The 26,472-nt window shown below is 45.5% G+C and overlaps 1 protein-coding gene across 1 annotated transcript in view; it reads left to right on the plus strand.

The window, feature by feature from the left end:
* Positions 1 to 529: 529 nt before the first annotated feature.
* The window catches only part of LOC147446750 (uncharacterized), a 38,912-nt gene continuing 12,969 nt past the window's right edge, over positions 530 to 26,472 (plus strand). Inside the window, exons 1-3 of the mRNA XM_086525928.1 lie at positions 530 to 1,044; positions 1,433 to 1,641; positions 1,736 to 2,054. Of these exons, the coding sequence (XP_086382054.1) occupies positions 712 to 1,044; positions 1,433 to 1,641; positions 1,736 to 2,054 (861 nt within the window). The 5' untranslated portion in view covers positions 530 to 711. The remainder of the gene's footprint in view (positions 1,045 to 1,432; positions 1,642 to 1,735; positions 2,055 to 26,472) is intronic.

Raw genomic sequence — 26,472 nt, forward strand, 5'->3', positions numbered from 1 at the left:
ACTAGATAAAAATCGGCTGCACTATATATATTTATATATATATATAGAGTGAGAGAGAGAGAGAGAGAGAGAGAGAGAGAGAGTCTCTCTCTCTCTCTCTCTCTCTCAGGAGGGTACATATAGCCTTTCTGTGCCCCCCCTCGGCCAAAAAGGAGGAGGAGCCCACGAAGATTTTGTCAGCTCCCATCGTGGTGAACACTCCCCCTCCACCAGATTCGAACCAATGATCTCTTTGTGCTGATCTTTTGTCCTACTGCATCGAGGTGGGAGCTCAGAGTTGGTAGCAAATTAGGCGCAATCCTGCCCTTTGCTCTTCTTTTAGCTTTCCACATTGGCAACAGCAACGGCACTCGGCCACCATGTACGTACCCGAGTGCCACCATGTACGTACCGTTCGGCTTCAATTGGTGGTGAGCACACCGACTCATCGACCACGTCTACATGTGCCCTCCCTATCTCTCCGTTCGTGGCCTGAAAGGCCGTCCCGCCCTGAGTCCGGGCGTCTTGTTATTCTGGCTAGCCAGCTTTTAGGTAGAATAGGCTAATAAGCGGACCCGTGTTTATCGAGACCTCCTCCAAGGTCGGAGGTAAGCGACCACAGATGCTATGGCTCGTTGCCCCCGAATCTTCTAGGCGGGATTAGGACACACACACAGAGACAGAGAGAGAGAGAGAGAGAGAGAGAGAGAGAGAGAGAGAATCTCGTTCTCCATGTCCGTACCTGGAGCTGCCTGCTCTCGGCCTTTCTACAGCGTGGAGCATGTGAGAGCTTTGCTCCAGACAGCTGCATCGTCATCATTATCTGCATCCTCATCTTGGGCACGCAGGCGACACTATTGGGATATCAAAAGAAGGGCAGACAGGGCCTGGTTGGTGCGTCAACAAGATGAGGGTGAGCTCTTCAAGCATCATTGGTTCTCGCACTCGCAGCAATGCATCAGCTCTTTCATTACTTTCCGGAGTCGCCTCAGAGAAGGTGGAGCTAATAGTGATAGCAAAGGGGACAATCATTATGCGTTCTCCAAGAAGAGTGCTCTGAACAAGGTGCACAAGCTAGCCTTTCAAGATGCTGCCGGTTTCCTAGATTGACAGATTGTCGTGTTTAACTTGATTGGATGGGGCCTTAGGTCGCGTATGTATTAACCGATTATTGTGAGATGCATAGCAAGGTTTCAATACATGGGACTGCCTTATGCTATTGCTAAGCATTTGTATTCTCTTTGAGAGATAATTCAGATTGAATCGCAATTATTCGTATAAATGAATGACTGGGATCTTGAGCTTGGTATCCTATTGTTTAGCCCTAAACAGAGTTTATTTTGTCAGGTTTGAAACAGCTTGTCTTGCATAAGTGAGATAGATAATTCATGTTGTGTGCTCTCTTATGCTATGTAGCTAGCTTGCCTATATCTGAGCTTGCAATTGAATGTAGGAGCCGTCCTTACTTCTTAGTCTGGTGCAAGAGATTCAACCATTGGACGTTAGCCAGATAAGCAAGGAGGCTTCTCCTGACAGCATGGATGCAATGAAGAGGACCATTTCTGGTATGCTAGGCCTGCTACCATCCGATCAATTTCAGGTGACAGTGGAGACTTCCCGTGAACCCCTTGCAAAACTTCTCGTCTCTTCCATGATGACTGGGTATGTTTTGGTTTTCTGAAAGAGCTTCTCCGTTACTGTTTGTGAGAGGTAAACATGCCCATTCTCATTGTTTTCGCAATCGTCAATGTTATAGGTACACTTTAAGAAATGCAGAGTACAGACTTTGCCTGCAGAAGAGTTTAGAATCCTCCGATGATGAGGATGCTGGTCGTGGGCCTGATATAGAATTTGTAAAACAGAAGCTACAGTTTGGAGAAGTCGAGAGCATTCTTGAACCTGTTCTACATGAAGAGGAGAACAGTTTCTTCACAGGGAAAGCTTTGGAGGCTATACAAGGGGAAACACATGTATTTGAGGACGAACTGAGTACACTTGAACCGGTTGGTCCTCTCAGTGAAGAGGCCAAGAACTACATTCACTATTTGAAGCAGCAGCTAGAATCTGTTTCAAAGGTATGCTAATTTTCTTGCTGAAGCTGTAGTACATGTCAGCACTTTACATTATGTATGTGCCATATGCTTAAGGCTCCTAGAGGAAAGCATTCAGGCATTCCTTGCAGCAAACCATCAGAGCGTTTTTTAGATGATCGTATGCCTGTAACTTATCAGCTATAGCCAAGGGTGTGCTTATACCCATTCGTGAGAGCTTTTGCTGACACTAGCTGTGTAAATATGATTTTAAACAATTGTAATTTGAACACACATACCCGTGATCAATGCTGGTAGTGGTGGTAAAGCTACAACATCAAGAAGGTAGGGCTATGCAAGCAATAAACCTTGCATGTCACGTGCACATGTCTTCACCAAAAGCCACACTCCTTCGCTCTTCACCGAAAGGATGAGTCTTTACGTGTAAAGTCGCGTCTCTTCAACATGAGACGTGTCTTTTCATTTGCGTCTCTTCGTCACCTATATAAGGAGCCTATTGTACTCAGTTTTGAAACATTCATTCAAGCAATCAAACACACATTCAGTCTCTTGAGTCTCAGTTTGATCTTAAGTATGAAGTTTTAAGTCTTAATTATAGGATTAGCACCACTAATCCTCACAATAGCTCTCTGTTAGCCCTGGCTCATCTGCGCCAAAACGCTAGCACCACTCCTGCCTTTATAGGGCAAGATACTGGTTATAAACTTTTTAAGGCTTAGGTAGAGCAAAAGTTGAAGAGAAAGTTATACAAAAAAATCATTAAAATGATTTATTAATAAACTTGACTTCGGCTCAGTTTCTAGGTGAAACTCTTGCACGTCTACCCAATCGGGATTCCAATTGACGCGGGGAATGGCCTGTTGGATTCTTGTAACCTAAAACTACACGCACGTCATGCTAGATGCCCACCGGGTAGTGTAACATCGTTTGTCAAATCGCTTGTACAAGCTATTTATGCAAGAGGATTCCAACACTGGAAAACCTAATCTAATGAACTCGTCTAGACATGCAAGTCCTGCGAACAAGCTCAAAAAACAACCAATACTACTACTCCTACGATTCTAGACACTCCTATTTAGGAATAGGTGCAAAATTGGCTCCGAAAGTCGATGAACCATGTCCACGTGGCACACTGAGCTCTCTTGAGCGAAGGGTCGTGACCATCCAAGCGTTTGGGTTCTCCTTGGCATGGCACTTTGCGTATCTGCAACTAGGAGTAGATGTAATATTGTAACATAGTCACAATAGTGACAGCTGCCCTAGCGTTTTCCATCTAGTGCAGTGTTTTAATTTTTTGCTCCCTGGTAGCAGATCAGCCTAGCGCTTTCAGATTCCAGTAGATTGGCCCAACGTCTTCAGATTTCAGCCCTTTCTCTCACTAGAACCGGCCTTGATCTGCTAACGCTAGCCTCTCCATTGCAGCTCGGTACTTCGCCCATTGAGCCTCTTCTTGGCCATTCCCTTGCCGCATCGAGTGCTCCCATTTTTGTCTATCATCGGCATCATCATCGTCTGCGTTTTCATCCTTCTTTATGTGATGGATTGGCTGCGTTTTTGCAGCCAGTTTTTAGCCCTTGATTCCTCTCACATTGAGAGCGCAAATCAGCCCTAGATCTACCCCTTGGTGGCCATCAGCAACCCCTTATCAAGACGGATCCAAAGGCGCATCAAATCAAGCCCGGGGTTCCTTCATTTGAAAGAGTTACCGCGGCAACATCCCCCATTCGAGTCAGTAGAGTATGCAATGGGGTATTACATGTGTGTACATTCAAAAGCAAAACACCACTGCGGTAACGGTGTGGGGGGCCCTTGAGAGAGTTGGTTGGGAGCCCACAGAGTGTCAATTCTCCTTCTCTCCCTCTCTGTGCACATCTCTCTCTCTCTCTCTCTCTCTCTCTCTCTCTCTCTCTCTCTCTTCAAGGATCTAGTAGGAACCATCTCTTGTGCTAAGTAGCACACATTAACACAAGGACAAAAGTGATGATTTGTGGAAGTGTAAAGTCTAGATCTTGTCATCATTTCACTTCCATTGCACCTGACATTGGTATCACAGCTTTGTGATTTTGCATTAAACCGCTGATCTTTGAATTTTTTTTTTCGCTATAGCATTTGAGTGTGTTGTAGTGTTTCGCCTGTCACGTGCACATCTAACCCTATGTGTACGTGGACAAGCTACTTCATGGAAAGGGTTGGGTTCAGTTCAGTCAGTTTAGAATAGGAAGTGATATGGCACTTTGGTGAGTCTGTTCGCAGACCGTGCATGTCCAGACACTTAAAGTAGATGCATATCCTATGGTTTCACACAACATGATCATCAGATTTCCATCATAATCCATCAAGAGCATTTTTACAGTGCATAGACCTATTTTTCCTATTTTTTGACATTTTTCACTTATTATTTTTAAGTGACTTTTGTTGGAAACTGGGTAGGGCAAATTCATTTAAGCAAGTACATAAGAAAACCCTAGCACTAGCAATTCTGGCAGAAGTGGCAACAGGAACCAAGGGTTCAACAAACACCTTCTCAGCAAGACCACCCCCGGCAGCGAAACCCAGCGTTTTCAGCCACAAGAAACCAATGTTTTTTCAGCAATGCAAATCAGCCAGCATTTTGCAACTGCAGATCTCCTTGCGACAGCATACCAAGCAGAAGCCATAGCGTTTTTATAGTAGATTTCCACAGCAACAGCAGATCAGCCCTAGCGTTAGCAGATTTTCCACAGCAAGACCAGATCAGCCCTAGCCTTTTTGGAGCTGTAGACACCCTAGTGTTTTGCAGGTTCTCCGCGACAGAATCAACAGTAGCACCAACGTTTTTGATTTTCAGCAGTCAAACATTGTAGTAGAAGCCCCGAACCTCGCAGATCTCACCTCGCCGCACGGTCAGATCCATCGAAGTTTGCAGATCCAGCCCGGAAAACGCAGATTTCAGCGTCTGTGTTTTCAGCGCGTGGTCGTTTCTTTGTCATCATCGTCGTCGTCACCGACATAGAGTCAGAATTCAGCAGATAAAGATTTGCAGATTTCAGCCCTTAGCATTTTCAAATTTCAGCCTGTCTCGTCGTCGTTGACATCGTTGGCAAGTCCAAAGCATTGTAGAGATTTGTGCAATCAATAGTAGACCGCTCTCGCCATAGAGAGTGGGACCACACCTTCATTCACAGTGTTTATCCACTTTGTTTGTGTCCATTGCACTCTCTCACTAGAGGAACGGAAGGCTCTCCCTTCCGTAAGTAAAATGAACCTTGAGCAATGTTCGGAGCACTCATCTTGAGCAAAGTTCAACATTCACTTCCGCTGGACCTTACATTGGTATCAGAGCTTTGACAGTGTTCTGTATCACTCAAGGAAAGAACCACATAATTTTTTTTGCTTGTTGCAGTCGCACGTAACCCAAGTTCTCTTGGGCCGGTCGATTCCTAATCGTGTTTTTGAAGAGTGACAAGAAACCCAAGAAAGAAGGGCTTGTCCAGCCTCCCCTTGTTTCTCTTTTCACTCATTGAGAGCGGACTGTGCACTTAGCGGCCGGCCAATCAATGTGAGGTGGGAAAAAGCAACCTTGGTGTGAGCGCAAGGTCGCAAAGGGGTGCACCCGCGGGAAAGAGAGGAGCTCGGGTAAAAGAAGATGCTTCTCTAACAGAGATTGCAAGCTAAAGAAGAAACACAAGAGAAGATCCTTCTTTAACACAGATTGCAAGCTAAAGAATAACCTCAATAACCTCAAGACTCCAGAACCTCAAGAAACCAAGACCCACAAGAATCCAAGCTCCTCGTGAACTTAAGAACCCACGACTCAGTGTATGGTCATCACCCGAAGCGGAATGGATACTTTGCATGAAGGTGATGAGCATGAGGGCGGTGAAGAAGAATTTTTCCCACTAGGAGGTTTTTTCGACCCTCTTCCTTCCCATCTACGCCAAGGATTGCATTAACTCCTATGGAGGCTTTCGACAAGATGATGGACAGGAAGTTAGAACGAGAAGCAAGAAAGGCAGAATTTGACCGAGAACACGAAGCAAGAAAAGAATAAATGGATCGCGAACACCAAGAAAGAAAAGCAAGATTGGCTCGCGAGCGTGAAGAAAGCCGGTTAGCCTTTGAGCGTGAGCGTGAGCAAGCGCGCTTGGCAGCCGAACAGAGAGCCCAACATTGGCAAGAGTTGTTCCGACTCTTTTCAAATGTGCAGGCGCAAATTGAAGAGAATGAGGAGAAGGAGACTCACTCTTTTCTTCTCCAAAGCATGACACACATGATTTGCATGATGATGATAGACATGATGCTTTGCATGATCAAGATGTGATTATTTATGAGCATCATGATTTGTAGGATAAAGACGTGATTGTTCACAAGGTTGATGGTTTAGTTGATACTTTGTCTTGTGAAGCTAACATCATTGTAGATTTGATCAATCGCGAAGACCCGATCTTGGCTCTCAAGTCGAGGTCCACAGAACCCCTACAAGAAGATTCGATCGATCACGACGAACCGATCTTGACTCTTGAGCCTAGGTCCAAAGAACCCCCACAGGAAGTGTTATGTGTATGCATGATTCGCTAGCACGCATTGTTTGAGTGTTTCATTCATGATGCTTTCCTGTATTGTAATCACCGTCCTTATGTGATCCCTTTTCATAGGCATGACATATTGTACGATGAGCACGATTTACTCATGAATGAGCACGGATGTATGCGGATTCCTCATGAAAAGATGAAACGTTTGCACCCAAGGAATTCACATTCCATGTCTCTTCCTTGGCATGACACAGTATCCGAAAGAGCGCAAGAATGATTAAGCATCAAGCATCGGCATTTCCATTGTGTTTTGCCACAGTTGATTGATTTAGATCAGAAAATCGAGATCAAACTCCATTGTTTGCGTGTGTTTGATGAAAGGTTTGGCACTCCATCACTTTGTTCATCTGCATGGCATGCATAGTTTTTTTGACGGAATAGAATTTTTCCGGTCACTTTACATGGGATGGATATGTTCATGTTTTTGTGTTGGAAGTGGTTTTAGGAATTTTCATCCTCGGAGATTCTTGAAGATGGTAGACGCATGACTCTCAACAAAGTTGAAGCATTGAAGGAGCCACATATGACTTCGTGTCGCTTTCGGCGTGGCCCAAAGAAGAAGGCATTGCAGACCTTTATGAAGTTCAAGTATCGCATGACCCACGCATCAGAGTGGGCCAGCAAAGAGTCCTTCCGAGGATTCCAGACGCTGTTGGCGATCTCCCTCGATGCCATACAGTTCGTACCAGTACCTCACTTTGAAAAGGAGGGGAAGTCATGTGCACATCTAATCCTATGTGTACGTGGACAAGCTACTTCATGGCAAGGGTTCAGTTCAGTTTAGTCAGTCTAGAATAGGAAGTGATCTTGCATTTTTTGTGAGTCTGTTCGCAGACCGTGCATGTCCAGACACTTAAGAGTAGATGCGTATCCTCTGGTTGCACACCGCATGATTATCAAATTTCCATCAAAACCCATTAGGAGCATTTTAACTGTGCATAGACCTATTTTCCCTATTTTTGACATTTTTCACTTATTACTTTTAAGTGACTTTTGTTGGAAACTGGGTAGGGCAAATTCACTAAACAAGTACATAAGAAAACCCTAGCGCTAGCAATTCTGGCAGAAGAGGCAATAGGAACCAAGGGTTCAACAGGCACCTTCTCAGCAAGACCACCTCCGACAACAAAACCCAGCGTTTTCATCCACAAGAAACCAGCGTTTTTTCATCAATGCAAATCAGCCAGCGTTTTGCAATTGTAGATCTCCTTGCGACAGCAAACCAAGCAGAAGCCATATCGTTTTTGTAGCAGATTTCCACAGCAACAACAGATCAGCCCTAGCGTTAGCAGATTTTCCACAGGAAGACCAAATCAGCCCTAGCATTTTTAGAGCTGCAGACATCCTAGCGTTTTGCAGTTTCTCCGCGACGAAATCAGCAGTAGCAACAACGATTTTGATTTTCAGCAGTCAGACATCGCAGTAGAAGCCCCGAACTTCGCAGATCTCACCTTCCTGCAGCAGATCCTTGCCGCACGGTTAGATCCATCGAAGTTTGCAGATTCAGCCCGGAAGACGCAGATTTCAGCATCTGCGTTTTCAGCGCGTCGTTGTTGCATCGTCGTCATCTTCATTGACATAGAGTTAGAATTTAGCAGATAAAGATTTGCAGATTTTAACCCGTTATTATTTTCAGATTTCAGCCCGTCTCATTGTCGTCGACATCGTCATTGTAGAGATTTGTGCAATCAATAGTAGACTGCTCTCGCCATAGAGAGTGGGGCCTTCGGAGGAGGGTTTTGACGACATTCTGGTGTCGTATTCTTTTCTCTCTATCTCTCAGTCTCAGCACCTTCATTCATAGTGTTTATCCACTTAGTTTGTGTCCATTGCACTCTCTCACTAAAGGAACGGAAGGCTCTTCCTTCCATAAATAAAAGGAACCTTGAGCACAGTTCGGAGCACTCATCTTAAGCAAAGTTCAACATTCACTTCCGCTGCACCTTACATCGCCCAAGGATGCTTCTCTCACTTATGGAACTGTAGGACCTGCGTAGAATTGTGCACCTTGAGCATAGGAAATGTGAACACTGTACACCCGGGATTACAGTTTTGGTGTGCTTGTGAGAGGGTATTCCAAAGAGGCATTGCATCGTCATTGATCTGTACACATCTTTGGCAGCACAACATGTCCACACCATCTGCATCTTCTTAGTAATCGATAGCCATAAATTTGGAGCCCAAGGGTTCCAAATTGAGGCAACCACCGCGGGAGTTCGCATGCATTGTGATTGTACATTCTCAGTCACATCCGTTCTAGAGACAAGGATTCATCTAGAGCTTTTATCATACGGCACTCTAATCAAAGCAGCGTCTATCTTTAAGGAGTTATTTGGCGGTTTTATGAGACATCATAGAGGACTTGCCATGGTTCGTGGGCATTGAAAAGGACACATCCATCTTCATCTCCCATTTGACGGTGCTCTCACCAATCTTCCTGGTAGGGGCAGCATAGATTGGCCGATAACCTTCGTGGGCATAAGTGTTTGCATATCCAGCCATTCGCTCCACGAGCATCCATCTAGTTTGCAGTTTGGTTCAAACCATCTGTGTTGGGGTAGCGAAGGCTAGCTGGTAATCAACAAGGTAATCGGTGATCCAGGAGGCACTCCATTGGTTGCGAGTAGATGTATCATCACCATCCTTGTCTATTGGACATTTGCACATCACTCAGGGGAGCCTCTCTCAAAAGTAACCGTGGAGAGCATCATCTAGAAGGCCATTCCTTCGAGACCATTTTATGGCATACATGGAGTTTGGCACCAATACCTCACCTTAAGTAGGAGGGGATGTCATCCGTACATGGCTCTGTATGCGACGTGGACATGCTTCATCGACTTCTAGAGCCAATTTTGCACCTATCCCTAGAGTTTTCAGATTTCAGTCCTTTCTCTCGTGGGAACCGGCTCAGATCTACTAACTCTAGCCTCTCCGTTGTAGCCCGGTACTTCGGCAGCCCATTGAGCCTCTTCTCGGCCACTCCCTCGCCGCATTGAGTGTTCCCATTGTTGTCCATCATCAGCATCAGCATCATCTACGTTTTCAGCCCTGCTTTATGCGACGGATCATGCGTTTTTGCAGCACAGCTCTCAATGCTTGGTTCCTCTCACATCGAAAACGCAAATCAACCCCAAATCTACCCTTTGGTGGCCATGAGCAACCCCTCATTGAGATCAATCCAAAGGTGCATCAAATCAACCCCGGGGGTGCTTCATTTTAAAGAGTTACCACGGCGACATCTCCCATTGGAGTCAATAGAGTTTGCATTGAGATATTGCATACGTGTACATTCCATTTATGCAATCAAAAGCAAATACCACATCCGCAATGATATGGGGGGCCCTTGAGAGGGTTGGTTGGGACTCCATCAAGTGTCATCCTGCTTTCCTCTCTCTCCTCCTGTGCACGTCTCTACCTCTCTCTCTCTCTCTCTCTCTCTCCTTCCCTCTCTTCAAGGAACTAAAAGAAACCATCTCTCATGCTGAGTAGCTCACATTAATGCAAGGAAAGAAGTGAAGTTTGTGGAAGTGTAAAGTCTAGATCTTGTCACCATTCCAATTTTGCTGCACCTAACACTATAGTAGTGTTGACATAAATACACACACACTCGTTATCAATACTGACGGTGGTGGCAAAGCTACAACAGCAAGGCAAGACTTTGCATGTACCTAAGGTTGCAATAGTATTGATATAAAGAGTCAACCTATTTGTGAGGAGGTTGAAGGAATGAAGAGAGGAGCACACAAGAGAGAACACAAACACCATGTGAGAGGAAGAGGAAGAGAATGCAATGACTCAAGAGCAATAACTCAACAGAGCGCTTGTACAACTAGATGCTGAGGCTGCGCAAGCAACAACGGTTGTGGTAGTATTGACATAAAAGGTCACTTATTTGTGAGGAGCTTGAAGGAGTGAAGTGAGGAACACACAATAGACAAGATTGTATTAGACTTAGACACTCCAAGCGAGAAATCATTAGTGTTGGGTTAAAGGCTTAAATAACCCCTTTTTGTACATTTTTATACTTTTCAAGGTTCACATTGAACCTGGCTTCCCTGCTTCGATCTCTAGCTCTAGCTTTCTGCTGCTGTGTGCCTCCTCCTGCTTGCTCCAATCCTGCACTACATCGCGTCGCGCACCTATCGGTACCTTCTGCTTCGCGCTTCCAAATGGTATCAGAGTCCTAGGGTTTCAAAACAGCCCTGCGCAGTCTGCTGGACAGCGAGTTAAAATTGCTCTCCCGCGATCAATTTCGCTTCCATCGCAAAGCCCCTTGCTTCCGGAGTCGAAAAGGTTACCAAAACAACCCAAAACAAGCCATTTTAAGGTCAAAACAGGTGATTTACAGTGTATTACAGGTCAAAACAGCAATACGCAGGTGTACCAAAGTTGTGGGATCACATGTATTGATGTTTGTCGCGACAAATTAAGTGAAAATGTCACAAAGTGATGACGTGGCGGACAGCAGAAACCCTAATTTCTGTCAGAAACCCTAAAATTCCTGCAAACCCTAATTTTTGTCAAAAACCCTAAATTCTGGAAATCGCGAAGGCGGATTATTAAAAAAAAAATGATGAGCGACGCGAATTTTGCTTTTGCTTTTTTTTTTTAATAAAAAAAAGAGAAAAGACTCCCTAAGAGAGAGGGAGAACTGATGCTTTTGATTTTAAAAGCTTTTGGGGCTCTGCTCTTGGGCATCCCTTGTAACCTTTAAATTAGTGGTGAGGGCCTCACTTCTCAGAGCATCTGGACGCAGAGTCTGAGAGTGAAACCCTAACCGCTCTCTTGTACTTTGATGATTGATTAATATAAAAAGAAATACCGAAAGGGGCGCCAGTCTTTGGGGCCAATATCTCTAGGCACGGAACTCCACCGGGCCAGTGCAAATCTATTGTGATCTGTGAATTGTTTTGAAGTGGTTATTTGGTGCTGTCGCGGTTGATTCTTGACTTGGAGTGTCCAAGTTTGTTACAGTGGTATCAGAGCACGGCCGATTTCTCTTCTACGGGAAATCCGAACCCCGAATTTTTTTCCGCGGCACCTATGGCTTCAGGCAATGATTAGTCGACTCCCTCTGTATCTGGAGATGCGGGCTGGGATCACAACGAAGATTCAGGCAGAGAGTATGGCCCGCCTCGGCCTACTCAAGCGGAGCAAAGAGAGATGGAGCGTCGTCAATTGATTGGTGATGCAACAAAGATGATGCTCAATTTTGCCAAGGACCCGAAGATGGCAAAATATATGAACCAGACCTCTTTGGAAGAGGTACAAATGGAGTGGCAGAGAACCACAACACCACTCCCGAAACCCGCTCTCAAGAAACCTTCTGCCTCCAAGAAATATACGGAGAAGGAACTGGAGAACGTGGTTGATGCACGGATTGCTCAGCTTTTTGACACGCAAAAGAAAGCCAAAAAGCACGGCAAAAAGCAGAAGAAAGGCACTGACTTCCCGGGATATTTGGGTCGTCGGTCGACATTTGACAAGGCAAAGAAATTGAAGAAGTGCGTCAAGTTTGAAGACCTACCCAGTTCTTCTTCTTCTTCTTCTGACAGTTCTTCTAGCTCCTTGGATTCGAGCGAAGAAGACAGAAAAGGTAAAAAGCGAAGCAAGAAGCAACGCTTTGGAAAGGGCAAGAGAAAGGCAAAGAAGGCTAAATCTCGCCCAGAGACTCACAGTTCTACTGAGGACTCGTCTACAGACAGCTCAGGTTCCGATGACGGAAAGTTTTATGCGAACAAGAAGAATTTTTACAAAGCCAACCAGTATGACTTTCTCGAAGATAAAAGCAAGAAAGTCCGAGAGTTTAAGGAAGGTGGCCACTCGATCAAGTTTGATACTTTTCAGGATACTCAGATGCCTCGAAGGCTGTGTCTTTTTTTCAGCAGTTTGACATCGCTTTCGTGGGAGGATGCTATTCAGAGCACTCCAAGATTCGGAGAGCTGCCTCTTACTATAAGGGGAATGCTCGTACTTGGTGGTCCACGCTTCTATTAAGCAAGACTGTGCCAGTTACATGGCTGAAATTCAAGAGGCTTTTTATTTCTTCTTGGTTGACTCAAGAGTTTGAGCGAGATATACTAGCTGCTTGGAACCATCTCTGGATGACCAAGAGCGATACAGTGAATTCTTATTGTGAAAGATTCTGGAGCTCTTTTCTACCCGCCTCTTCATTCAAGAAGATCTCGTTCAGAGAATAGATTGAGCGGTTTACCTTGTGTCTACCTATAGAGATCCGAGATCACTGCTTGGAATAGAAGTCGGCTTCTATTCAGGAGTTGATGAGTCATGTGAAGCGGGGCTTTGCCATTCACTCTGGTAGTCTGACCTACCCCACAGATGAGGCCATGACACAACGAGCCGTACTGACTTTTTGGAATGAAAGTAGAATGAAAAAAGAGCAACCCAGAGAAAAAAAAGGATGCACGACCCAAGCTTACTCCTGAGGAGAGAGCTCGCTTCATCAGAGAGGGGAAGTGCTTTGGATGCGGGGAACATGGACATATTTCCGCAAAGTGCCCTGATAAGGCACAGAAAGAACAAAATGATAAAGACGACGACAGGTCTGAGAGTTCGAGAGCAGTTGAGGAATGTGGCAGAAAAGGCAGATAGAAAAGCAGAACTGGTACCACATGACGTGGGACCTGCACCGAATCTAATGAATGAAAGTACAAACTTTGCCGCTTTCGGGGCAAAGCGAAGGATCAGGAAGCTCTTTTGAAGGAGCCAAGGCCAACTTCTTTTCACTTGGAATTGGCGGCTCGATTTGGAACTACGCCCGACAGACTGACGCCACAGGCGGAGGTAGTTCGACTGGCACCCGGATGGGATGTTGCCATTACACCGAGCATTGGCAAACTTCGTTTGCAAAGACAGGGGTGTTAAGGGGACGCGAGTGACGTTCTACTCGGGATCCCTTGGTACCACAAGAACTACGCCGTGGTTGACTACCGGGCCGAGAAAGCGACTTTGATAAATAAATGAAGGGCTTAGAGATTGTACTTGATGAACTTCAGTTTTCTTACTCATTCTTTTGGGAGAACTGAACGATGGATAAAAGTTGAATATGTTTTGACCTGAAGAAAAGAACGCCAAGATTTTTTTTCTCCACGCTCATGCCGATTGCTTTTGAGAGGACCTGAAGATCATAACATTGATCTGATATCTGGAAGCACGCCACCGAATCGGCCACCTTATCGTGTGAGCCAAGTACAGAATGAAAAGATTATGAACTCAGTGAAAGACCTCTTGGAAAAGGGTCTTGTCCAGCCTAGTACTTCACCGTATTGCTCTCCAGTGTTGTTGGTTTTGAAGAAAGACGGATCTTGGAGAATGTGCATCGATTATAGCACTCTCAACGAAATCACCATCAAGAACAGATTTCCGAATCCTAGGATTGATGATATACTCGACAGGTTACAGGGATTCTCGTGCTTTAGCAGGATTGACTTGAAGAGTGGATATCATCAGATCAGGATAGCGCCAGGAGATGTCTACAAGACAGCTTTTCGGACGACTTTTGGGTTATTTGAGTTTTTGGTGATGCCTTTTGGCTTAACCAATGCTCCTGCGACATTTAACCGGGTGATGGACAGGATTTTTCGAGAGTACATGCTTTTTTTTTTTTTTGGCACTTTCTTTGACGACATCATTGTTTTCTCCAAGAATGAGGCAGAACACAGAGATCATCTGCTTCAAGTCTTTCAGGCATTACGAGATCACACGTTAGTGATTAATGCAAAGAAAAGTGAATTTTCTTTACTAGAGATACACTTTTTGGGACACATTGTGTCAGCAGCAGGAGTGCGAATGGACCCGGCCAAGATAGAGACTATCCGTGATTGGCCCGATTTGAGGAATGTCCATGAAGTTAGAAGCTTCTTGGGACTGTGTTCGTACTACAGGCGGTTCATACGAAAGTTTGCAGAGGTTGCTTCCCCTTTGCATACCTTGACACAGAAAGGAGTACCTTTTTCGTGGGGACCCACAGAGGTGACTGCCTTTCAGACGTTGAAAGAGAAATTGACTACAGGACCCATTTTGACTTTGCCGGACTTGCAGAAGTCATTTCAAGTATTTTGTGATGCTTGTGGTCGTAGTCTGGGTGCGGTCTTGATGCAAGAAGGCCATGTCATAGCTTACGAGAGTCGTTTGTTCTCTAGGCCGGAGATGACAGCACAGATTTATGAGAACAAGCTTTTGGCGGTTATCCATGCTCTTACTCAGTGGCGGCATTACCTACTCGGAGTGGATTTTACTGTCTTTACAGACCATCAGAGTTTGCGCTACTTCTTGTCACAGAAGCAGCTTTCGGAAAAGCAGATGCGGTGGGTGAACATCTTGTCACAGTTCCACTTCCAGATTGTCCATGTGCAGGGACAGAAGAATGTGGTGGCAGATGCTTTGTCTCGAAAACCGCTGGTTCTAGCTATTTCTGCGATACATCATAGGAGCTTCGAGGATATGGTCGATCAGTGTGCCCCAGATACAGGTTTTGCAGATATTTTCACACGGATACGGGATGGGGAGACAGTAGCTGGATACTCCCTTCGGGAAGGCTACTTGATGAAAAAGACTATGTTGTGCGTTGCACAGCCGTTGAGGGAAAAGGTTATGACTGATTGCCACTGTCCACCTTTTACGGGTCACCGCGACATTGCTACCACCATGAAAGGGGTAGAGAGAGATTTCTTTTGGCGGAGACTGAAGAAGGATGTGGAAGAGTTTGTGCGCAGTTGCTTGGTATGCCAGAAGGTCAAGTTTGAGAGGCATAAGGCACAGGGATTGTTACAGCCTTTACCCATACCCACCCGCCCCTGGGAAAATATTGAAATGGATTTCATTTTTTTTGATCTCCCGAGAATACAGAATGATCACGATGATTTTCCGATTACATGGCACGCCTGAGACGATTGTCTCCGACAGAGACCCCAGATTTATGAGTTTGTTTTGGAAGGCAATTTGGGAGAACATTGGCACGTGGTTGCAGTTCTCGTCATCGTTCCACTTGGAGACTGACGGGCAATCTAAGATTGCCAATTCAGTGATTTTAGATTTATTGAAGTCTTGTATCTCGCATCAGAAGACTCAATGGGAAAAGAACTTACCTTTGGTGGAATTTGCCTACAATAACACGATACACTCTTCGACGGGGAAGACGCCATGTGAGATTGTTGAAAGTGCTGCGAAGGTTCCATCCTTCCTGAGCACGAAAGATTAGAAATTTGAAGCGGATGAATATTCGCGAGATTTGGATACGGCTTTTGCCAAGGTTCGCGAGACTTTGCAGGAGTCTCAAGAACGACAGAAAAAGGCAGCGGATCGCCATTGTCGCGACTGGAAACTGAAGGAGGATGATTGGGTGCTCTTACTTTTGAGAAGGCACGCCTAAGAAAGAAACAGGGAAAGGAGAGGCTTTTTCCAAAGCTTAGTATGCGATACTACGGACCTTTCCAGATCACTGACAAAATAAATGATGTCTCCTTCCGATTGGAACTGCCAGATACTTGGAGGATTCACAATGCATTGCATGTGAGTCTCTTGAACCCTGTTAAGGGTGATGTGCCTGATGATGGGGAGCCTGATGAGCAACCCGAATTGGAAGAAAACAAGGAGATCCTTGTTCCTGAACAGATTTTAGCACATAACGATACGAAGAAAGGTAAAGTCCGAAGGCGGTTCTTGGTTACGTTCAAGAACTTTCCTGCATTTGATGCGAAGTGGATGGAGGAGGAGGACCTAGCAGATACTCTTTGGATTGTGAAACTTTACCTCGATGTTTTGGTTTAGCATAGTCTACTCCAAATGGAACCCAGAATTCAGCTTGGCCGGAGATCTGGTGCAGTGGGCTGCACAAGAGGGGAGTCACTCCACTCCTTTGTCAACAGATGCCTCGATTTTGATACTAAAGTCACTGATGTCTCTTTGAGCTTCAGGGATACTGAGAGCTGACAGTATTCTGCTGGATGACTTTATGAAATGGAATTCCTGATTATGATACTGATTTATTCTTGACTTCTTGTGAGTGCAGGAATTGATAGCCGAAATGACTGCAGCATTTTGGTCTGATTGATCTCGAATAGTCATGATTGCAATAGGGGTTAGTCAATCGGACATCGATGAGGTCCCGATTGGACCTAGATGTGATTGCTAGCTACATTGCCGATAAATCATGGTCTAAGATCCGAATGAATGTTGAATGTCATGTGATGTCCTGTGATGTCTGGTGATGTCCTGTGGTGTCGTGTGATGTGACTGTCGATTTTGTACATGTGCTAGATGTGTGTTCCTAGTACGTAGGTACTAACAGTCAGTGTCTGCTAAGACGGTTTATGGCTTTTGTCGGTTTTGCAGGCGTAATCGCGGTCGATTACAATGCTTTCAAGAGGGGGGTATGTCACAAAGTGATGACATGGCGGACAACGAAACCCTAATTTTTGTCAGAAACCCTAAAATTCTTGCAAACCCTAATTTTTGCCAAAAACCCTAAATTTCGGAAATCGCGGAGGCGGATTATTAAAAAAAAAATAATGAGCGACGCGAATTTTGCTTTTGCTTTTTTTTAATAAAAACAAGAGAAAAGACTCTCTAAGAGAGAGGGAGAACTGATGCTTTTGATTTTAAAAGCTTTTGGGGCTTTGCTTTTGGGCATCCCTTGTAACCTTTAAATTAGTGGTGAGGGCCTCACTTCTCAGAGCATCTGGACGCAGAGTCTGAGAGTGAAACCCTAACCGCTCTCTTGTACTTTGATGATTGATTAATATAAAAAGAAATACCGAAAGGGGCGCCACTCTTTGGGGCCAATATCTCTAGGCACGGAACTCCGCCGGGCCAGCGCAAATCTATTGTGATCTGTGAATTGTTTTGAAGTGGTTATTTGGTGCTGTCGCGGTTGATTCTTGACTTGGAGTGTCCAAGTTTGTTACAGAAAAGCTGAGTACAGGTGCTTGAAATTGCACATTTCAGCTGAAATTTCAGATTTTGACTATTTCATGTAAAGAAATTGTGGCTCGTTGTATGCAAAGTCTTGTGGTTGCTACTATTTGCTGAAATTTTCTGCCTATTGCATCTCTGTTGTATAGATGGCTTCTTCATCTTCCGCATGTGACACTAAAAGTTTGATGGAAATCAAACGGTTCGATGGTCAAGGCTTCAATCTTTGGTAAGAACGTATGCAAGGTATCTTTTTCTTAAAGGATTCTGAAGATGCATTGGAACAGAATAAGCCACTAGGTTTGTTTGACGAAGAGTGTGCCAGGTTAAATAAGAAGGCTATGGCCTATATCAAAATGGCTATCAATGATGACATTTTGACGGACATCTAGCGTTTGGACTCTGCTTATGCAATATGGCAAAAGCTAAAGTCCAATTATGAAAACACCACGCCTCTGAACCAGATGCATTTGATACGAAAGTTGGCGAATATGCAGCTAGCTTGATGACTCGAAGTCAGCTTCTGAGCATTTGAGTGCTTTTACATTTTAGCCTAGCGTTTTTTCAGCCCTAGATTTTTTTGCAAGAACAACACCATTTTTACATCCGTAGCCTTGATCTGCATCCCTCTCCCTAGCGCTTCCCTCCTGCAGCAGAATCAAACCAAACCGGCACCAAAAATCTGCTGGCGTTTTTGCAACACCTAGCATTTTTGGACAGATCTGCGTTTTGCAGATCTTGCTGCGTTTTTCCGTGTTTTGCTTGCGTTTTGCGGCATTTTTCACAAAACGCTGATCTTCTGCACCTAAGGGAGCGGCCAAGAAACACCCAGCAGTCTGCTACAATGCCTGGAACTTGGAGATCTACACCTTGGACAAGTATCTATATCCAATCGGCACCATTTTCAGTACTTATTACTTGCTGTTTTTTCTCTGTTTTCAGTCCCTCGATGACTGAGAAGTGCGAGAACCCTCTCCTCTAACACACTCCGATGCTTCTGCACTGACCGGTGGCGTACAAGCACACTGAAAATCTCTATTACAACAGCGTTTTCAGCACCCTTTGCAGCGTTTTTTGGGCGGACAGCACGCTGAATTTTTACCTTTTATGCGGTTGAACCATCCCTTCCTCGTCAGGACACCATTCGATGGTTGTCCGTGCGGTTATCTTGGGCTGCTACAGCCTTGGGAACGGTACCTTCATCGACGACTTGCGATCTTATCGATCTACCTTTGGGACTTCTCTCTGAGCACGCGACATGTCGACTGTCACAAACAGGAGCGCATAACAATATAAAATACATTCGGATAAATAGGATTTATCACTTATTACTGAAGCCAGAGGATATAGAGAGAAATAAATAGAGAGAGAGATAGAGAGTGAGAAGATCGACACAGTACTGGGGACCAGAAGATGGGCTGGTCCCTCCCCGTAATAGTATCTTTATTACTGAGGAGAAGTCTATACAAGCACTTGAACCGAACGTATTACCACGTTCGTTCTAGAATAAGACTTGATGGTTCCCGGAAGCCTTAGCTTCCGATTCCTAGGGCAAAATCCTATTCCAAGGAACTTCCGTTCCTTATTCCAATTCCTCGAGAATCAAGGTTCTCGCCTCTGGATCTCACCTTCCAGGCTCAGGGCATGGCATCCCTGCAACTCTTTTCCAACTCTCTTTCCAGAGTCCTCTTCCCGCAGAACAACTTTGCTTTCCCGGACACGAAGTCCTTACTTGGGAATCCCAACTTCCGGATCACAACTTGAGAGACTACCTCTCTCCGATCCGTGGATCTACTTCCCAAACTCGTGTACGAAACCCTTGGGCTGATCTGGCCCTAGTTCCTCAGAGCGCTTTTCTACTGCAGAGGCTCATGCCTTCCTCTGCTCCTACTCCCTCACGAAGAGGAAGTACACCTGCAATCAAATACTCAAAGATCAGAACATGATAATCGTTACCTTCAAAGTCTCGACGCTCGAAACGCAACTCGATTCTCGAAAAGCAATTCCTAGGAGAGATCTCTCCATAGAAAATCCTCTCTTCCAATCCTACACACAAAAGAGGTGTGTTCTCGGGTTCCTTCTCGTAAATCAGCCCCATCTACGACGTTTATGGGCTGAAAACAGAGAAAAACATCAACTTGTCGCGATGGAAACACGCTTCGTAGGCACTTCTTCGCGAGGGAACTTGCGCACTGAGTCTTGGCGACATCTGGTACACTTGGGGCAACCATAGGCATCACCGGCAACGTCTTCTTTACGGCTGAAATCTGCAGTAGCATCTCCTCCTTGCAAAGATTGGTCCTCCTCTCTGAGTGAGGGCATGTGATGCTTTTATAGCTCCTAGCCACGGGCACGAATAGCTGCTCGCGTAGAGATCGCGGCTGTTTTTTTTTTTTTTTTAATTTCATTTTTTTCATTTTTTTTTTTGTTCTGCCAGAAAAAAGAGAGAGAAAACGCTGGCTGATCTGTTGCCTTATTTATCAGATGGCTGTCCACTTATTAGGTGGGCGGCCGACGTATTTTAAAAATAGTCTGAACCTGCCCAAAAACTCAATAAAACCTTATAAGTTAAAAACAATGCTTTCACAGCACTTCCCAGGCGTCCCTGGATGCAATCACATGCACAGTTGCAATGCAGACAGAGACTTCCTCGCAGGAAAGCATCTGCTTTCCTGAAAAGCAATCCCGCTTTCTCAAAAAGCATCTGTTTTTCCTCAAAGTTTCCTCTGAACCCATCTTCATTCAAGTTTTTGCTTTTTCCTTGTGCACAATTCTAACACAGTTCGGAATTTCCTCCCGACTATGGATATTCCGTTTCTGATGCAGCCGTCACCCACCTTGTGACGCATCAGGAATACCCATCACCTAGTCCTTTCCTACCGAACTTACGGTACAATCTTCTTCACGATGCTCTATGTCACCCATCCTATGACGCATCAGAGATGTCCGTTCCCGGATGGTCGGATACTTCTTTTCGATGCTCCCTGTCACCCATCCGATGTGACGCATCAGAAGTACCCGTTCCTGGTGGCCTTACAGATATTCCCGTTCTCAGTGTTCCCGTCATTACTTTAAATGACGCACTAGGAATACTGTGTACTCGGATGTCTCCAGTGAGAAAAACCCTCACTTAAAATTCCAATAATTCATTTAGAATTATTTTTTTCCTTGGTGTTCCAAGCGAGAAAACCCTCTCACTTATAAATCCAATAATTCATTTAGAATTATTTTTCTGTCAGATAAAGCCAATTTGGCAACATCGACTCCACAGTAGAAGGGACAACAACAACAATCCCAGAAGGGGGCCACTACGTCTTCTGCGACTACGGCCACTTCCACTTCTGTGACTACGTCGGCATCTGCCAACGCTACATCCAACAATTATGCCCTCACTCAATTTGATGAGGAGGAGAAGTTGGATTTACACAACTATTCTGTGTGGAGGACACGAGTCCGCACAATTGTTGCCTACCATCGACTCTTGGGATGGTTGAATGATTTCACCCATTCGACTACTCAGCCTTCCCTTCCCACCGCCACTAAGGCCCATATCGACGAGTGGGTGGATCGAGACATACGAGTCTACACCTTTTTTATGATAAACCTCTCGAACCGCATCACGAAGGAAGTTTCCAAAGAGGAGCATGCACATCTATTGTGGAGACGGATTCTTGACCAGCTTGAGGAGACGTCGTTTGCTAGATAGATCACACTTGAACGGGAGTTGTACAACCTCCAGTGTAAGGATTTCAACTCACTCGATAGGTTGACCCGCCACATGTGGGACTTTGGGACGACCTTGTCTCTGCCAGAGGCGACATCACCATGACACGCATGGCTGGCCTCTTACTATTCAAGCTTCCCCCACGCTTTGATCCCTATTTTCAGAGTTTGCTCACATTTGGACGTACCTCTTTTCTCTCTTGGGATGAGATTCTACCTTCTGTCAGACAGATTGAGAGGCACTCCGCATTCAGAGCCGGAGGTGCTATTGATGTAGAAGGAGCTTTGATAGCTCAAGGAGGTAACAAGAAAGGTAAAGGTAAGAAGAAGAAGAAGAACAAGGACATCGAATGTTACCATTGCCCTAAGAAAGGGCATAGAGAATCAGAATGCAGAACGAAGAAGCGAGACGAGGCCAACAGGGAGAAACAGACAGCCTCGACTGCAATTGTAGCTTGTCACGAGACGGCAGGGACTGCTTTGTCGCGACGACGGACCACGCTCTTGCTACATCGCAGTCAGGTATTTGGGTTGTTGACAGTGGAGCCACTACTCACACGACTCTCCAACAATCATGGTTTAGCTCTCTCAGGGAGACTCACGGGCAGACCGTCACTATGGGTGACAACCATGAGATTCCAGTGTCTGGCACATGCCAGATTACCCGAGGCGCTTTACGTTTCGGACATGGCCTTCAACCTCCTCTCTGTGTCGAGTTTGGACTCTCAGAGAGTTGACATACACTTTGGGAGTGGCACAGTCACCATTTTTGATTCTACGTCAGGTACTATCCTTGCACGCGGTGAGCGTGATACCGCCTCACTACTCTTCTGTCTAGGACCACGAAGTCTTCTTCTCTATGGCATGCACGATTTGAACATCTATGTTAACAGCATCTTTATCAGGTTGCTAGGACCTCTATGGTGGAGGGTTTACCAGCAATACGCTCCTCATTAGGCGCAAGGCTTGCCAGTTGGGCAAGCAACAGAGCCTTTCCGAAGCAGGCATCCAACAAAGCTTCGACACCACTTGCACTAGTTCACATTGATCTATGTGGCCCGATGAGCACTCATTCATATTTTGGCTCACAGTTTTTGCTTGTGCTTGTGGATGATTTCAGCAGGTACACTTGGGCTTCCTTCCTAAAGCTCAAGTTGGAGGCTTTCGATTTCATTCGAAATTGGACGACGATGGTTGAAAAGGAGAGGGACTTTCACGTCAAATGTATTCGCTTAGACAGAAGGGTGTGTGTTCACCTCGAAGGACTTTGCACAGTGGTGCAAGTCAAAGGGCATAAAGCGCCAGTTGACTACTCCCTACACCTTCCCAGAACGGAGTTGTTGAGTGGAAGAATCGGATTATCCTGGAGATGGCTCGTGCGATGCTTGCGCATGCTTCCTTGCCCCGGGTTTACTGGGCAGAGGCGTGCAACACGACGGTTTACATTCAGAACCGTTCTCCTACACATGCTTTGTAGGACATGACTCCTTATCAGGCTTACTACGGGCGCAAGCCCTCGATCTCACACTTTCGAGTTTTTGGGTGTCTGGCCTTTGTCCATGTGCCAAAGGAGAAGGGAGAGAAGTTAGACTTAAGGCGAAGAAGCTCATCTTCCTGGGCTATTCACGAGAGTCTGACGGATACCGGCTTTATACCTGTGATGTGACTTTCATGGAGCTCTTCAACACACCTGCAGAGGGGACATCATCCAAGCCTATCCCTTCCCTCCCTCCTCCTTGTCCACCTCCTACACCTGATGCTATCCCTGTTCCTGTTCCTGTACCCTCTACACTACAGCTTGTTACTTCACCCGATCATACCATGCCAGATTTGATTCTGATGTGGATGATGATTCTCCTTGGGTGGAGGCGGTTCGACCTCGCAAGGAGAAGTTAGTTCGTGTTGGGCTTAACTCTACGGTTTCTTCCTCTGGAGTCACGAAGTTACCAGACCCGCCACACACTGGACAACCTCGACGTTCCGCACGCCTCAAGGACAAGCAAGTTTATGATGGCGCAGAGTTCGTGAACTTTGCACTCATGTCTCAGATTGAGGCTTCACCAGTTGAGCCTTCTTTGGTAGAGGAAGCACTCCAGCATGATTGCTGGAAGCGTGCCATGCAGACAGAGCGCTATCGAGCGGAATAAAACCTTGACTTTGGTTCCCAGGCCCAACAAGTGGAAGGTGGTTTCTACGAAATGGATTTTCAAGACAAAGTACAAGGCCAATGGTTCCCTCGACAAACACAAGGCGAGACTTGCTGCTCCGGGTTTCACACCGCGACCAGGCGTGGACTTTGGTGAGACCTTTGCTCCCACTGCTCGCATGACTACCATACGCACAGTGTTTGCTCTCGCAGCCAACTTTTGTTGGTCTACCCAAAAGTGCATTTCCGAATGGAGATTTGGATATATAAGTTTTTATGGAGCAACCTCCTAGGTTTCGTGTACCAGGCAAGGAGGATTGGGTCTATCAGTTGTGGAAAGCATTGTATGGACTGAAGTAGGCTGGACGACAGTGGTACCTCACACTTGACCAGTTTCTCGTGAAGCTAGGGTTACGGCGTACCTCATCAAATTCCAACTGTTATGCTGTCTCTAATGGCTCTCTGGTTGCAATAGTGATTGTCTATATGGTTTCACTGGCTCTTGGACTAGCTTGATCAAGTTGATCATGAAGGCTATGGAGACGTGTTTCAAGATGACTGATCTTGGGCTTCTTCACTATTTTCTTGGATTCCAGATTTTTTAGACATCAGACGGCATCTTCTTTTCTCAGCGGAAGTATGCGAATGCTATCCTGGAGAGATTCCAGATGACAGGCTGCAGACTGATTGACACTCCTCTTGAGCCTGGAGAGAACGTATCACTTCACGTTCCTTCCCCACCGATTGACTTGGAGCGGTACAGGAATGTTGTTGGTTGCCTCAATTGGCTAACTTATTCTCGACCAGACATGTGTTACACAGTTTCTGTCCTCAGTTCCTTCAACACCCGACCTCGTCAGCGACATTGGCAGTGTGCCTAGTGTACTTTGCGGTACATCAATGGCACCTTGGATCATGGTGTGTTCTATGGTCTCTCCAAGGGTTGCACCTTACTTGGTTGGATTGGGCAAGAAATCCAAATACTCAGCGCTCTACTACTACAAAAGTAGTTTTCACACTCGGCTCGGGACCCATTTCATGGAGCAGTAAGCGGCAACCCACCGTTGCACTATTTTCTACAGAGGCGGAGTACAGAGCAGCTTGCTATACTGCTTGTAAGGCCATATGGCTACGAAGATATTACTGGGAGAGTTGTGTTTTCCCCAGACTGCTACGACTTGTCTTTTGTGCGATAATCAGAGTTACATTGCTATTGCCAAGAGCCCTATTGTTCACGCTCGGACTAAGCACATTGAGTGCAATACCACTATGTTTGAGAGCGGGTTTTGGTTGGAGATCTTTATTTGAGTATGTTCCTGCAACGGATAATGCAGCAGACATCTTCGTGAAGGCTGTACCTCAGCGGACTTTGGCGTCTCACCTTCGACTCCTCTGTGTTGTCTTAGCATCCGGTGTTGAGAGGGAGTGAGTTACACCACCGTTGCTTCGCCATTTTGTACAACTAGTGATTGTCTCGGGTTGGCCACCCATGGCACATCATGTAGATTGCATGGGCGGACATTTTAGCACATGCTTGGCCGGTCATTTTTTGAGCCTAGCTGGGTGCACATATTTTTAGCCATTTTTGGGCTTTAATGTTTTTGGCAATAGTTACACATTTTTGCCCTACCTCAACCGAAGATTCTATAAATAGAATGCTTAGGGTCTTGTAGTCATTCAGAGATTGTGTATTGAGAGCATTTGCAGAGCACTTGTGTTCTCTCTCTCTCTCTCTCTCTCTCTCTCTCTCTCTCTCTCCTTCCAGCGTTTTTGGCATGCGTGGCTCACACTTTCCGCTGCTCACTCTCACAATGAGTTTCCCAAGTTTATAAAGTTTGGTTAGGATTATAATCCTAACCCTAAGCAAACTTATGAAATTTTGTTGAAGGGACCTAATTATAAAAAGGCGTGCGTGCGTGCGTGCACACACACTCACACCCCCAAATTGCGAAGTTTAACGTCGAGATTGAAAATTCCGCGTTTTGCGTTGAGCATGACACGTGGAAGCACTTGTACGGATTTTCGTTTTTTACGTTGTGGGCAGAATTTGCGCTAGCTTTTGGATGTAGATGCTTTTAGGAAACAAGTGCTTCAAGGACCTAAGCTCTTGGGGCTCTGCTTTTGGCATCCCTTGCAAGTACTGTTTATATGGACGCAGAGGCTTGGAGAGGGTCGGACCCTCGGGAGTTTTATTTTGCGAACCATAATAATAAAGAAATACTGAAAGGGGTGCCAGTCTTTGGGGGAGTGCGTCTTGGCTTGGAACTCCATTGAATCGTGTCGTATACTCCTACTGAGTTATTCGAGTGTTTTGAAGTAATAGTGTTGTCAAGTGTGTACTTTGCAGTTATCTTTGTATTTTCGTTTGATCCCCTCGTCGGAATTTATTACAATAGTATCAGAGCACAGCTTGTTCCCTTGCCCTCTGCCAACCGGAGCACGATCCTATGGACATGGACAGAGCAGAAGGAGATCACCTTGCCGAAGGAGGAAATTCACCGAGCCCATCCACTCAAAGGCACCCTGACGAGACACATTTCCAGTACGTGGTACGTCGATTGGTATATTTAGCAGAACAACTGTCACGTGACACATTCAACCCTATTTGTCCGTGGACAAGCTACAACATGTTTAGGGTTCAGTCAATCTAGTCAATCTAGATTAGAAGTGATCTGGCACTTTTGTGAGTCTATTCGTAGACCGTGCATGCCCAGTCACTTAGTGTAGATGCATATCCTCTGGTTGCACACAGCATGATCATCAGTATTCCCATCAGAATTCATCAGATTCCATCAGGGGAATTTTCCAGTGCATTTAGCCTATTTTACCTATTTTTGATGTTTTTCACTTATTAATTTAAGTGACTTCCCAACAAAAGTAGGTAGGGCAATTTTGCTAAGAAAATATATAAGCAAACCAAAGTTAGAACAAAATGGTAGAAGAGGCAACAGGAGCCAAGCTCAGCAGGCAGCTTCTCAATAAGACCCTTGGTGGTACTCCCTCCAATTAAGAACCCCCATGCTAGCGTTTTCAGCATCAGACATTCTCTAGGGTTTTCAAGATCTAGAAC

The sequence above is a fragment of the Adiantum capillus-veneris genome, chromosome 12 (genome assembly GCF_014529385.1).
Source record: "Adiantum capillus-veneris isolate H3 chromosome 12, ASM1452938v2, whole genome shotgun sequence".
Lineage (NCBI taxonomy): Eukaryota > Viridiplantae > Streptophyta > Polypodiopsida > Polypodiales > Pteridaceae > Adiantum > Adiantum capillus-veneris.